Source organism: Gopherus flavomarginatus, chromosome 18 (assembly GCF_025201925.1).
Source record: "Gopherus flavomarginatus isolate rGopFla2 chromosome 18, rGopFla2.mat.asm, whole genome shotgun sequence".
Classification (NCBI taxonomy): Eukaryota; Metazoa; Chordata; order Testudines; family Testudinidae; genus Gopherus; species Gopherus flavomarginatus.
In genome coordinates, this window is record NC_066634.1 from 17,633,812 (window position 1) to 17,649,299 (window position 15,488).

At 52.2% G+C, this 15,488-nt stretch overlaps 1 protein-coding gene across 1 annotated transcript in view; it reads left to right on the forward strand.

Moving 5' to 3' along the window:
• Nucleotides 1-15,488, forward strand: part of LOC127036950 (deleted in malignant brain tumors 1 protein-like) — a 91,820-nt gene that overhangs the window by 5,030 nt on the left and 71,302 nt on the right. The window contains 7 exon segments of the mRNA XM_050928236.1: nt 272-586; nt 1,327-1,650; nt 4,249-4,572; nt 9,030-9,359; nt 10,181-10,504; nt 11,358-11,684; nt 12,317-12,631. Of these exon segments, the coding sequence (XP_050784193.1) occupies nt 272-586; nt 1,327-1,650; nt 4,249-4,572; nt 9,030-9,359; nt 10,181-10,504; nt 11,358-11,684; nt 12,317-12,631 (2,259 nt within the window).

Below are 15,488 nucleotides of genomic sequence, written 5' to 3' on the forward strand. Positions count from 1 at the left end.
TCCCCCACAGCTCTAATTGGGCAAACATTTCCCCCTACTTCCTGTCATGCACAGTCACCACATTTCTGTGCCCTGACTCTCAGCTGCCCTGTCCCATCCCGAAGTGGCAGCATGTCAGTAGAGGGGACTGAGCCCTTGACATGCAGTGGCTGTGTGAGAAGGCCAGTCACTCCCATCAGTGGTAGATGATATAGTCATCAGCATCGCTTGTGATCAGATGTACAGGAATCTTCTTGAGTTTTTATTCCATTTGCAGACTCACACATTCCAGACCCAGGTCCTCTCCAACTGGTGAATGGCCCCAATCGCTGTGCTGGGAGAGTCGAGGTGCTTCATAACCATCAGTGGGGAACTGTGTGTGATGATGGCTGGGACTTAACTGATGCTGGAGTTGTGTGCAGAGAGCTGGGCTGTGGAACGGCGTTATCAGCCCTAGGGGGGGCTCACTTTGGGAGAGGATCTGACACCATCTGGCTGGACGACATTAACTGCACAGGGACAGAAGCTGCCCTCACCGAATGCAGGGCTCGGCCTTGGGGAAACAATAACTGTCACCATGGAGAAGATGCCGGTGTTGTGTGCTCAGGTAACCCTCCTCAATCCCATCACTGGGACTGCTGCCTGGAACAGGCTAGGAAGCTTTCAGCACAGTCTCTGCTTTCCTGTTTGGGTCAGGGCTGACCCCAGTGTCCTAGTGAGGTGCTGGGGGGCTGTGCTTCAGGCTGTGCTGTTTCCCTATGAGACATACACCACTCCCTGGGCCAGGCAACAGGCGTCGGGAGCAAGGAACAGTAACTGGGCAAGGAAGCAGGAGTCAGAAACAAGAATCAGGAACTTGGGCAAGTCTCAGGGTCTGGCCAGCAGCCGGCCTAGTAACAGGTTGTTCAGATAAGGGATAAGACAGGAACAGGAATCCTTATACCTGGAGGTGTCCAATCAACAGTCTGCTGCTAGTTACCTGACCATGATGAGTCAGCAGGTGTGGCCTCTGCTGGTGGGCCATTTTCTGCAGTGACACATTAAGCTCTAGTTGGGCAATCTCGTAGGTATACGTTTCAGACCTGCAGTCTCTGAGAGAGACATAATTCTTCCCCACTTCTTGCCTAAACTACTGAGCCAGCTTTCCGTAGCCTGTCTCTCGGCTGCACTGTTCCACCCCAGAAGTAGAAGCATGTCTGTGGTGGGAAATGAGCCCTTGATGGTCAGTTACTGTGTGCTGAGGCTGTTTAGACCTGTTAGTGGGAAGTGTTGCGTTTCCCAGCATTGCTAGTGATAAGATGCACAGGAATCTCTCTGACTACTCCCTTGGGGTGTTTGCAGACTCAGCCCTTCCACATCTGGCTCAGGTGCGATTGCTGAACAGCCCAAGTCGCTGCGCTGGGAGAGTCGAGGTGATTCATAACCAGCAGTGGGGAACCGTGTGTGATGATGGCTGGAACATAACCGATGCCGGAGTCGTGTGCAAGCAGCTGGGCTGTGGGACGGCGTTATCAGCCCCAGGAGGGGCTCGATTTGGACAAGGATCTGGACCAATTTGGCTGGATGAGGTTGACTGCACAGGAATTGAAGCTTCCCTCTCCGAATGCAGGGCTAAGCCTTGGGGGGATCATAATTGTCACCACAGAGAAGATGCCAGTGTGGTGTGCTCAGGTACCCCTCCTTCGTCATGTCCTTGTGAAAAGCAGTTCGGGGATTCATTGGGGCGCTCTCCTCTCACAGTGAGTCCTGACCCTAATGCACCACCTGACGCAAAAGGCTGTGCTGCAGGGAGTGGGGCTGGGGCTCAGCGGAGGCTGCTCTCTCTGCAGATTTATGTGTAACCACAAGGCCCCAGGTCACCTCTAAGGGCCTTGCTGCAGAGAGCAGTGTGGGGACCACAGGAGGGGACTGCCCTCTCTTAGAGTCAGTGCTGATCCCAACTCCCCCACGTGCTGCTAGGGGACCGTGCTGCAGGCTGAGGTGTATACGTTACTGTGCGAGCCCCTCTTCCACCTCTGCTCACTCTGATTCCCCCACCCAACTACAGCACTGTGGGCGCTCTGTGACTCACCAAGTGAGTTCTAGTGAGACTCACTTGGTGACTTATCCTGATGAGATGGGAGGGAATAGCCTTGATGTGCTTAGACATCTGCCATTTTTCTATGCAGTGTAGTTGCAGCCATGTCAGTCCCAGGGTACGAGAGAGACAAGGTGGGTGCGGAAATGTCTTTTATTGGACCAACTTCTGTTGGTGAAAGAGACAAGCTTTCCAACCACACCAAGCCCAGACCTGAAGAAGAGCTCTGTGTGAGCTCCAAAGCTTGTCAGGAGAGGGAGTTGGAGTACAGGTGGGGTGTGGGATGCAGCAGGGGGATCAGCACAGGGGGTTGGGTGCAGGATGCAGAAGGGGTTCTGAGTGTGGGCTCTGGCCCAGCACCATTTACCTGGAGTCGCTTCAGAGTGCCAGCGGCGTGGCACCACTAAGGCAGGTTCCCTGCCTGCCCTGGGCCCACACTGCTCCTGGGAACGGGGAACTGTGGCCAATGGGAGCTTTGGGTGTGGAACCCACACGTTAGCGTTGCGCACAGAGCCCTCTGACTCCCTACCCTCACCTGGCCGCTTCTAGGAGCAGCACGGTACCCACGGCGCCACGGGGGTGGCAATCCCACAGGCCAGATCCAAAGCCCTGAGGGGCTGGATCTTGCCTGCGGGCCGTAGTTTGCCCTCTACTGCTCTAGATTCCTGTAAGGCATTCGACTTGGTACTGCACGAGAACAATGCAAAATTGACATTGTACACGATAAATCAATTAAAAACTGGCCAACCTCCTGGTCTCAAAATGTAATTGTGAACGGGGAATCATCATCAGGTAAATGTCTTTGACTGGGGTCCTGCAGGATCACTTCTTGCCTCTACACTATTTAACAATTTTATCAAGGGACTGGAGGAAAACATAAAAACATCACTTAGAAGTTTGCAGATGACACAAAATTTGAGAGACTGGTAAATAGTGAAGAGGACAGGTCACTGAAACAGAGTGATCTCAATCACTAGGTAATCTGGGTGCAAGCAAACAAGATGCCTTTTAACATGACCGAATGTAAAAATATACATCTAAAAACACATTATGCAGGCCATACTTACAGGAGGGGGGACTCTTTCCTGGGAAGCAGTAGCTCTGAGAAAGATTTGGGGGTGGATAATCATCTGAACAGGAGCTCCCAGTGTGACTCTGTGACCAAAATGACTAATGCAATCCTGGAATGCACACACAGGAGAATCTCGAGTAGCTGTAGAGAGGTTATTTTACCTCTGCAGTTGGTGCTGGTGCGAACACTGCTGGAATCTTGTGTCCAGTTCTGGTGCCCACAATTCAAGAAGGATGTTGATAAATTTAAGAAGGTTCAGCAAAGAGCCATGAGAATGATCAAAGGATTAGAAAACCTACCTTGTGGTGAAAGACCCAAGCAGCTCAGTGTGTTTAGTTTAACAAAGAGAAGGTGAAGGGGTCACTTGAGCACAGTCTGTAATTACCATCATGGGGAACAGAAATGTGATAATAAAGGACACTTCAGTCTTACAGGCAAGTGATTAATAAGATCCAATGCCTGGAAGTTCATGAGAGACAAATTTAGATTACAGATAAAGTGCAAATTTGTATCGATGAGGATTCATAGCTGTTGGAACATCTTAATAAGGGCTGTGGGGAATCCTCCCTCACTGGCAATTTTTAAATCAAGATTGGACGTTTCTGAAAGATCTTCCCTAGGAATTACTCTGGGGCAGGTCTCTGGCCAATGCTACACAGGAGGGCAGACTAGGTGGTCACAGTGGGCACTTTGGGCCTTGGGACTCTGAATCCCACTGATCAGATTCAGTGTCAGATGGAGCCTGCAGCCATTCTCAAGGAGTAGGGACCTTGGATCACTTTGTCAAGCATCAGGCTCCTAAACTCATTGCCCCGGCCAATTAGCATCTTAGCTGATGAGCCATGAACCTTTAACATTTGGCACCATTCTGACTGGATGCAGAATTCTTCCCCCTGTCCTGCCTAAATAACTGGGCCCGATTTGTCTTCCCTGTTTCTCAGATGCACACTAGTGGTGGCTGCATATCAGTGGTGGGGAGTGAGACCCTGATAGGTGGTAGCTGTGTGTGGAGGCTGTTCAGACCCATCAGTGGGAGGTGCTACTTTCCCCGGCATCACCACTGATTAGATGCACAGGAACCTCCCTGAGTGTTATTCCCTTGGGGTGTTTGCAGGCTCAGGCATCTCAGAAGTGGCTCAGCTCCGACTGGTGAATGGCCCGAGTCGCTGCGCTGGGAGAGTCGAGGTGCTTCACAACCAGCAGTGGGGAACCGTGTGTGATGACAACTGGGACATAATTGATGCTGGAATCGTGTGCAAGCAGCTGGGATGTGGGATAGCGCTATCAGCCCCAGGAGCAGGTCGATTTGGGCGAGGATCTGACCGTATCTGGCTGGATGATGTTCAGTGCAAAGGGACAGAAATTGGCCTTTCTGAATGCAGGGCTCGGCCTTGGGGAGACAATAACTGTCACCACGGAGAAGATGCTGGTGTTATTTGCACAGGTAACCCTCATCCATCACTGTGCCTGTTGCAGGGAGCAGTGTGGGAAGCTCATTATAGGGCATTGTCCCCTCACAGCCATTACTAACCCCAGCATGGTGCTTAGGGCCTATGCTTCAGGGAGCTATATGGAGGTTCCAGTAGGGTGTGCTCTCCTCTCACACGCCCTAGTGACCCTAATTCCCCTGTGCAGATCTACAGGCCTGTGCTGCAGGGAGCGGCATGGGGGCTCAGTAGGGGGCACTCTCCCCTTGAAGTCAGTGCTGGCCCCTGTGCCCCTGTGCGGGGATGAGGGGCCTGTGCTGCAGGGAGGAGGGCTGGGTGTCAGTAGGGGGTGCTCTCTCCTTGCAGTTGTGCTGGTCCTAATGCCCCAGTACGCTGCCATGGGCCCCTAATATGAGGAAGCCTTGTCTGTGCCCACTGCAGGGCAGTTCTCCAACTCTCTCGGCCACAGGCCACACAAGCCATTCCCTCTAAGCCTCATGGGGTGGCCTCTCTCCAGGTTGGCAATAGGCACACTCCAAACCTCAGCCCTCTAAGTGTCCCCCTGCAGCTCCCAGCCCAAGTCCCACTGGGCATTCACAGCAGTCACAGATCTGCTGCTCCCAAAGGAACAGGGCCCCCAGCGGACCAGTTCCACCTCCCATCTCTGCCCCAATCAACGCACATCCCTAGTTCACTTCATATTGACAAGGACAAGTGATTTCACAGACTGTAGAGATTCGAGGGGTTGCAAGGAGAAGGGTTGGAAAGAAATGGTTCCATGGCCAATAAAATCATATCACACTGACTACAGCCTAGACTCACTGAACGAGATACTTTTCTGTCTGGTAGAGCAACACTCACCCCACAGTCCTTCCAGGGTTTTACTCCAGGCTTGGCTGTGATCTCCTGTTCCTGAGACAAACGCTGTCAGCTGCCTCCTGGGTGAAAGGGAGCTCTTGTCCCCTCTCCTCTTTCTTTGTAGATACAGACCATTGTCTCTTCCCAGAGGAGGTCTCTCTTCAAAGACTTATCCTGGGGGTCTTTGTCTTTGTAAATTCTCAGGCCCCCACTGGGCCCAGACTGTGAGTATAGCCTGTCTCCATGGCTGTGCTTTGTTTTATGTGATGATTGGCTCAGCCGAAGGGATTGCCATGGAGCAGGTGACAGGCTTCACTTCAGCACTTCTGGAGCCTCATATTCCACATTTTACATCTCTCTTCAACTATGTCCCATCCAAACATCTTGCACCCATTAGGTTGACCTCATATGCCACCTTTGGTGAGCTATTGTGCATATATCTCACCCAGGGGATCCCGGTATAAAAATAGTATCCCTCTGCCAGTTGGCATTTAGTTATCCCTGGGCCAGACCCCTCTGCAGCACAAAGGGGGGCTGGGTAACTATAACTTCCACTAGTTGGATTTGGTGTCAATGGAGCCTGCAGCCACTCTCTCAAACTAAAAATCCAAGGCCAATTTCTCAAGAGTCCGGTTCCCAATCACTGTGTTCCGGCAGATTTGCATCTCAGGAAATTAGCACTGAGCCTGTAACTTCCCCAACAGCTGGACATAGGACACTTCCTGTCCTACACAGCCTAAATATTTCCCTGTCCTGTTTCTCAGCTGCCTGGTCCTACCCCAGAAGTGGCTGCATCTCAGTGGGGAGAATCGTCTTCTTTTGCGTATTTCACAAGTCGATATCTAGGTAATCCTTCTGTCAGGTGGAGTTGACAGCGACCAGGGCTGGATTCAATATCTAGGATTCTAGGGTCCTTTTCAGTAATACCACAGAACTTGTTTGAGCACCCACCCAGTAACCTGGGACAATTACACACCACCCCCTGGGTGCTTCTACAAGGCAAAGCTTACCCTCTTGGAAGCACAGAGTCTCAGTGCAGAAAAGAAACTTTTAAATAAAACCCAGCATTAACCTGGGAAAACACTGGAAATAGATAAAACCATGAGCAAAACACCTATCTCAGAGTACACTAGGCAGTATCTTGCCTCAGCTTCTAGAGTTCAGCAAGCGAAAGTTCTTTAAGATGCCTCTTCCTTCTTTCTCCACCACATCCCACTCACAGTGATTATCCTTGGTCAATGAAGACCCAGAGTTCAGAGATGCACCTGTGTGAGTTCAGCTCCCACAATGGGGGTGGGGAGGAGAAAGCCTGGCTCGCTCTGCTGTCTGGGTGCTTGCTCTGGTAGCAGCTGCCCTGCCAGCCACTCACCACTCTGCTCGCCCTCACCTTCTGCTGCCCCCGGCCTCTCTACTGTGACCTCTGCAGGTCACTCTCTTGAAGCTACACCCAGCTCTCAGTGACTGTCAGCTCTTAGTGGGGAAACCTCAGTGCTGAAGCAGCTGGGCAGAAACACTGTCTCACAGCAGGTGATTTCAGGTCTAGTGATCACTTAAACCAAAAAACCTCCTAACGGAGCCTTCATTAACTCTATCTTTGAAGAGTGATGAGGGGCAGATTGAACCATGCTTAGACTGCTTACACAGAGCCCACACCCCTCAGCAGGAACACTCATCTCCACCCCCTGTCACTCTTGATAGCGGTCTGGTGTCTGAGCTCCCTAGTTAGTGAGTTCAGTTCAGTTGTGGGTGACCCCCTCAGTCAGGGCAGGCTAAGCCCAGTTCTGCTGCCCTTTACTCAGACAATCAGGAGAACAACATTTCACTACCCCTGCATTCAAGTACTACAGTGATTTGTAACCCAACACCAGCCAACACAGCTGTCTGCTGGATACCTAGGTAGAATGGATGAGTTCATGTAAATAGTGTCTGGTCCTGAAGCTTTTTCCCCTCCTCAGCTCATCACTCGCTGTCAGGGGAGAGCTCATTCCAACCTTACTCATCTCTAGTTCAGGGATCGGCAACCTTTGGCACACAGCCCATCAGGGAAATCCGCTGGCGGGCTGGGACAGTTTGTTTACCTGCAGCGTCCGCAGGTTCAACCAATTGCTGCTCCCACTGGCCGCGGTTAGCCACTCCAGGCCAAGGGGGGCTGTGGGAAGCGGCAGCCAGCACATCCCTCAGTCCGTGCCGCTTCCTGCAGCCCCCATATCAAAAGCTTTGTTGAAGTCAAGGAATAACATGTTCATTGCTTTCCCTTCTTCCACCCAGCCAGTTATCTTATCATAGAAGGCAATTAGGTTAGTCAGGCATGACTTGCCTTTGGTGAATCCGTGCTGACTGTTCCTGGTCACTTTCCTCTCCTCGAAGTGCTTCAAAATTGATTCTTTGAGGACCTGCTCCATGATTTTTCCAGGACTGAGGCGAGGCTGATGGCCTGTAGTTCCCCAGATCCTCCTTCTTTGCTTTTTTAAAGATGGGCACTACAGTAGCCTTTTTCCAGTCATCTGGGACCTCTCTCGATCACCATGAGTTTTCAAAGATAATGGCCAATGGCTCTGCAGTCACACCTGCCAATTCCTTTAGCACTCTGGGATGCAGCGCATCCGGCCCCATGGACTTGTGCTCATCCAGCTTTTCTAAATAGCCCTAAACCATTTCTTTCTCCACAGAGGGCTGGTCACCTTCTCCCCTTGCTCTGCTGCCCAGTGCAGTAGTCTGGGAACTGGCCTTGTTTGTGAAGACAGAGGCAAAAAAAGCATTGAGTACATTAGCTTTTTCCACATCCTCTTTCACTAGGCTGCCTTCCCCATTCATTAAAGGGCTCACACTTTCCCTGACCTTCTTGTTGCTAACATACGTGTAGAAACTCTTTTTGTTATCCTTCACATCCCTTGCTAACTGCAACTCCAGTTGTGATTTGGCCTTCCTGATTTCACTCCCGCATGCTTGAGCAATATTTTGTACTTCTTCCTGGTTATTTGTCCAGTCTTCCACTTCTTGTAAGCTTCTTTTTTGTGTTTAAGATCAGCAAGGATTTCACTGTTAAGCCAAGCAGGTCACCTGCCATATGTACTATTCTTACTACACATTGGAATGGTTTGTTCCTGGACTCTGGGTGACGTTTTCAGTGAGCTGTGGTGCCAATACATGTAAATTCAATGCTGATGTCGGACTAAGGCAAACATTAATAACAGGAGTGACTGTGTTCAGCTGCCAATCACCAAGATGCCTATGCCAGCATCTGCCCCACAGCACTGCACAGTATCGCACTAGAGCGAATACCAGTGCCAGGAGTGAGAGTGTAAATCTGCTCCCCAGGAGGTTCCTGCCAGCAGTGCGGGGGGTGATCTTTTTCATTAAGTGCTCTAGTGGGAGCAGGAGGACAGACTGCTGTCCAGTCTGCCTAACTAGGTGACAGCTGGCTGGGAGGGGAATGAACAGACTTCAACATTACCCAAGTGATTAGCCTGCTCAGTGGTGGGGAGCCCTTGACAGGCAGTTGCTGTGTGCAGAGACTGGTCAGACCCATCGGCGGGAGACGCTCCGTTCCCCAGTGACACGAGAGATCAGATGCACAGGAACCTCCCTGAGTGCTTACTCCCTTGGGTGTTTGCAGACTCCGGCATCTCTGAAGTGACTCAGCTGCGACTGGTGAATGGTTCGAGTCGCTGCGCTGGGAGAGTCGAGGTGTTTCATAACAAGAAGTGGGGAACTGTGTGTAATGACAGCTGGGACCTACAGGATGCTGGAGTCGTGTGCAGGCAGCTGGACTGTGGGACAGCATTATCAACTCCTGCTGGAGTTCACTTTGGGCGAGGATCTGACCATATCTGGCTGGGTAATGTCAACTGCACAGGGACAGAAGCTGCCCTCTCCCAATGCAGGGCTAGGCCCTGGGGAGACAGTAACTGCACCCATGAAGAAGAAGCCGGTGTTGTGTGCTCAGGTAACCCTCCTCCATCACATCACTGTGGGTGGTGCAGGGATCGGGCTGGGAAGCTTTCAGCACAGACCCAGCTCTCCTGTCTGAGTCAGCGCTGACCTCAGTGCCCCAGCATGGTGCTAAGGGCCTGTACTGCAGGGAGCCCATTGGGGATCACAGAAAATGTTGCTCTTCTCATGGTGTCAGCACTGACCCCATTTCCCCACACAGTTCTACAGGCCTGTGCTGCAGGGAGCGGGATGGGGGCTCAGTAGGGGATGCTCTCCTCTCACAGTCAGTGCTGAGCCCAGTGCCCCAGCACAACACTTAGGGCCTGTGCTGCAGGGAGCAGTACGTACGCCTCAGTGAGAGACCCTCCCTGTCTCTGATCGCTCTGATCCCCCTGCCCCATTACAGCACAATGGGGCGCTGGGTAACCGTAGATCCGGTTTGTGGGATTTGGGGTTGAATGGATCCTGCAGCAACTCAGGGATCCCTTTATGAAGTGTGGGGTTCCTACCCCTGTTACTCTGGGTGATTTACATCTCAACTAATTTGCCTGAACCTGTAACATCCCCCACAGCTGTGACTGGAGACAGGGTTCTTCCTCAGTTCCTCTCCTACACGGCCCATGAATTTCTGTGTCCTGTCTCTCAGCTGCCTTGTTCCAGTCCAGAGGTGGCTGCATATCAGAGGTGAGGAGTAAGTCCTTGCCAGGCAGGCGCTCTGTTTAGAGGCTGTTCAGATCTGTCAGTGGGAGGTGCTAAGTTCCCAAGCATTAGTAGCAATCAGATGTACAGGAACCTACCTGAGTGTTTTTTCCATTGGGGTATTTGCAGACTCAGGCAATTCAGAGAAGACTTCGCTCCGCCTGGTGAACGGCCCGAGTCGCTGCGCTGGGAGAGTCGAGGTGCTTCACAACCAGCATTGGGGAACTGTGTGTGATGATGACTGGAACCTACAGGATGCCAATGTTGTGTGCAGGCAGCTGGGCTGTGGGACAGCATTATCAGCCCCAGGTGCGGCTCACTTTGGGCGAGGATCTGACCCCATATGGCTGGATGACGTTCACTGCATAGGAACAGAAGCTGCCCTCTCCGATTGCAGGGCTCGGCCTTGGGGAAACTATAACTGTCACCATGGAGAAGATGCTGGTGTTGTGTGCTCAGGTAACCCTCCTCCATCCCGGTGGATGCTGCAGGGAGTGGGGTTGGAGATCAGTAGGGAGCAGCCAGTTCAGAGCCCAATGTAACCTCACTGTGCTAGGGGCCCGTGCTGTAGGGTCAGCGTGCGGGCTCCTGAGGAACTGCTCTGCCCTTGCAGTCAGTGCTGACCTCCATGTGGGTGAAGGGACTGTGCTGTAGGGAGCAGTTTGGGGACCACACAAGGGGCCTTTCCCCCTGGAGTTAGTGCTGACCCCAGTGTTCCAGGGTGGTGACGGCTGTAGGAGGGAGGGTGGTGGTTTCAATAATAATGCCCTTCCCTTGCAGGCAGGGCTGGACCCAGTGCCCCAGCACAGCACTTAGGGCCTGTGCTGTACGTGCACTTCTGTGAGAGACCTTCCCCATTGCTGATCACTCTGATCCCCCTGCCCCACTACAGCACAATGGGACGCTGGGTAACCATTGTTCCCATTTGTGGGATTTGGGGATGAATGGAGACTGCAGCTGTTCAGGGGCAGTAGAAACCTGGGATCCCTTTACGAAGTGTGGGGCTCCTCCCTCCCACACTCTGGGTGATTTCCATGCCAGCTAATTACCCTTGAACCTGTAATATCCCCAAAGCTGTGACTGCAGACAGGGTTCTTCCTCACTCTCTCTCCTGCACAGCCCATGAATTTCTGGACCTGGTCTCTCAGCTGCCCTGTCCTACTCCAGAGGTGGCTGAATGTCAGTGGTGGGGAGCGAACCCCTAACAGGCAGCTGCACAAGCTGTTCACAGCCATGAGTGGGAGGTGCTACTTTCCCCAGGGTCACTAGTGATCAGATGCAGTGAGTGTTTATTCCCTTGGGGCATTTGCAGACTCAGGCATTTCAAAGACTCAGCTCCGACTGGTGAATGGCCCGAATCGCTGTGCTGGGAGAGTCGAGGTGCTTCACAGCCAGCTGTGGGGAACCGTGTGTGATGACAACTGGGATTTAGCTGAGGCCAGAGTCGTGTGCAGGCAGCTGGGCTGTGGGACGGCGTTATCAGCCCCAGGAGGGGCTCAATTTGGACGAGGCACTGATCCCATCTGGCTGGATAACCTTCACTGCACAGGGACAGAAGTTGCCCTCTCCTACTGCAGGGCTCGGCCTTGGGGAATCCATAACTGTAACCACGGAGAAGATGCCAGTGTTGTGTGCTCAGGTAACCCTCCTCCATCACTGTGGGTGTTGTGGGGAGCAGGATGGGGGCTCAGTAGGAGGCACTCTCCCCTCGCAGTCAGTGCTGAGCCCAGTGCCCCAGCACAGCACTTAGGGCCTGCGCTGCAGGGAGCAATACGTGCGCCTCAGTGATAGACTCTCCCCATCACTGATCGCTCTGATCCCCCTGCCCCACTACAGCACAATGGGGTGCTGGGTAACTGTAGATCCCATTTGTGGGATTTGGAGTCAAATGGAGCCTGCAGCTGCTCAGAGGCAATATAAAACCCTGGGTCCTTTTATGAAGTGTGGGGCTCCTACCCCCATCATAGTGATTTTAATTTCTGCTAATTACCCCTGAACCGGTGACATACCTCACTGCTGTGACTGGAGATGGGGTTCTTCCTCACCTACACAGCCCATGTGTTTTCATGGCCTGTCTCTCAGCTGCCCCTTCACATCCCAGAGGTGGCTGTATATTAGTAGGGGGGAATGAACATGTGTCAGGCAATTGGTGTGTGTAGAGACTGATCAAATCCAAAGTGATATGTTCCCCAGTGTCACTAGTGATCAGAGGAAAAGGAATTTCCCTGAGTATTTATTCCTTTGGCACATTTGCAGACTCATCCTTTCCAGAGCAGGCTTCAATCCGAGTGGTTGATGGTTCGAGTCGCTGCGTTGGGAGAGTTGAGGTGTTTCACAACCAGCAGTGGGGAACCGTGTGTGATGACAGCTGGGACATGACGGATGCTGAAGTCGTGTGCAGGCAGCTGGGCTGTGGGACGGCGTTATCAGCCCCTGGGAGAGCTCAGTTTGGGCAAGGATCTGACCATATCTGGCTGGATGATGTTCAGTGCACAGGGACAGAAGCTGCCCTCGCCGAATGCAGGGCTCGGCCTTGGGGACACAATAACTGTCACCACGGAGAAGATGCCAGTGTTGTGTGCTCAGGTAACCCTCCTCCATCACGTCACTGTGGGTGGTGCAGGGATCGGGCTGGGAAGCTTTCAACACAGACCCAGCTCTCCTGTCTGAGTCAGCACTGACCCCAGTGCCCCAGCATGGTACTAAGGCCTGTACTGCAGGGATCCAGTTCGGGGTCACAGTAAGTGTCTCTCTTCCCGTGGTATCAGTGCTGACCCCATTTACCTTGCCTGTGCTGCAGCGAGTAGGATGGGGGCTCAGTAGGGGGTGCTCTTCCCTCACAGTTATTGCTGAGCCCAGTGCCCCAGCACAGCACTCAGGGCCTGCGCTGCAGGAAGCAGTACATGTGCCTCAGTGAGAGACCCTCCCTTTCGCAGATCGCTCTGATCTCCCTGTCCCACTGCAGAACAATGGGGTGCTGGGTAACCATAGATCCCATTTGCAGGATTTGGGGTCGAATGGAGCCTGCAGCCGCTCAGAGGCAGTAGAAACCTGGGATCCCTTTATGAAGTGTGGGGCTCCTCCCCCCGTCACTCCGGGTGATTTCCATCTCAGCTAATTACTCCTGAACCTGTAACATCCCCTAGAGCAGTGACTGGAGACACGGTTCTTCCTCACTCCCTCTCCTACGCAGCTCATGAGTTTCTGTGCCTGTTCTCTCAGCTGCCCTGTTCCATCTCAGAGGTGGCTGCATGTCAGGGGTGGGGAGTGAGTCCTTGATAAGCAGGTGCTGTGTTTAGAGGCTGTTCAGACCTGTCAGTGGGAGGTGATAAGTTCCCCAGCATCACTAGCGATCAGAGGCACAGGAATCTCTCTGAGTCATTATTCCCTTGGGGTGTTTACAGGCTCAGTTTTGATCCACTCCAACTGGTGAATGGCCCAAATCCCTGTGCTGGGAGAGTTGAGGTGCTTCACAATCAGCAGCGGGGAACCGTATGTGATGATAACTGGCAGTTACCTGACACTGCCGGCCTGTGCAGGCAGCTGGGCTGTGGGATGGCGTTATCAGCCCTGGCAGAGCTTGATTTTGGTGAGAGTCTGATCCCATCTGACTGGATGATGTTCACTGCAGAGGATCAGAAGCTTCCCTCAGTGAATGCAGGGCTAAGCCTTGGGGAAACCATAACTTTCACCACAGAAAAGATGCTGGTGTTATGTGCTCAGGTAACCCACATCCATCACCATGATGCAGGGAGGGGGAGGGGGACTCAGCAGGGGGTACTCTGCCCTCACAGTCAGTGCTGACCCCAACACTCCAGTGTGGTGCTAAGGGCCTGTGCTGCAGGGAGCAGCTCAGGGACTACCATGAGGGCTGGATGTCAGTGGTGGTGATTCAGACCAGGACAGGCAATTGCTGTGTGTGGAGCCCATTCAGACCCCCCAGTGCTCCATTCCCCAGCATCTCTAGCAAGCAGAGGCACAGGAATCTCTCAGAGTGTTTATTCCCTTCGGCGTTTGAAGACTCAGGCATCTCAGGCCTTGGCTACACTCACACTTTACAGCGCTGCAACTGGGGTGTGAAAAAACACCCCCCTGGGCGCTGCAAGATACAGCACTGTAAAGCGTCAGTGTAATCAGGGCAGCAGCGCTGGGAGCGCGGCTCCCAGCGCTGCACGCTACACCCATAAGGGATGTGGTTTACATGCAGCGCTGGGAGAGCTCTCTCCCAGCGCTGCTGCTCTGACTACACTCACACTTCAAAGCGCTGCCGCGGCAGTGCTCCCGCAGCGCTGCCGGGGCAGCGCTTTGAAATTCCAGATGTAGCCATACCCTCAGAAGTGTCTTTGCTCCAGCTAGTGAATGGCCACACTCGTTGCACTGGGAGAGTCGAGGTGTTTCATAACCAGAAGTGAGGAACTGGGTGTGATGGCAATTGAGACTTAGATAATGCTGGAGTTGTGTGCTGAGCAGTGGGACACCGTTATCAGCGCCATTTGGGGCTTGGTTTGGACATGGATCTAACTGTCCCTGGCTGGATGATGTTAACTGCACAGGGACAGAAGCTGCCATCTCCAAATGCAGGGCTAGGCCTTGGAGAGACCATAACTTCAATTATGCAGAAGATGCCAGTATTGTGTGCTTAGGTAACTCTTGCTTTCCCTTGCACTGTTGATGCTGCAGAGAGCCTGTTGGGAAGCTATATAGAGCATGCTTTCCTGTCTGAGTTAGAGCTGACCCCAGAGCCTCACCACTACTGCAGAGAGGGGTATGTGTGCTGTGTAGAGAGGCTTTCACCTCCATTTGATAGTTCTAGTTAGTAGAAAATTGATAAGGGAAGCAAAGAGACAGAATAAAAAATCTATGACCAGCAGAGTTAATGGCAACAAGAAGGTGTTTTTTAAGATATATTAAGTACCAAAAGAATCCTGACAATGACATCAGTCCATGCTTAGATGGTAATGGTAGAAATATCAATAACAATGCAGAAAGAACAGAAGTATTCAATAAATATTTTTGTTCTGTATTTGGGAAAAAGAGATCATATAGTCTCACCATATGGTGATGGTAATGCTCTGTCCTTTCCACTAATATATCAGGAGGATGTTACACAGAAGCCACGAAAGATAGTTTAAAATCAGCAGATCTGGATAATTTACACCCAAGGGTTTTAAAACAGCCAAGTAGGGAGCATGCTGGACTGTTATTCTTGATTTTCAGTAAGTCTTGGAGTGCTAGGAAAGCTCCAGCAGCCTGGAAGAAAGCTAATGTTGTGCCAATTTTTAAAAAGGGTAAAAGGGATAACTCGGGTAACTACCGGCCTGTCAGCCTAACATCAATCCCAGGCAAGATAATGGAGTGGCTGATATGAGAGTCGAACAATAAAGAATTAAAGGAGGGTAATGTAATTAATGGAAATGAACATGGGTTTATGGGAAATAGATCT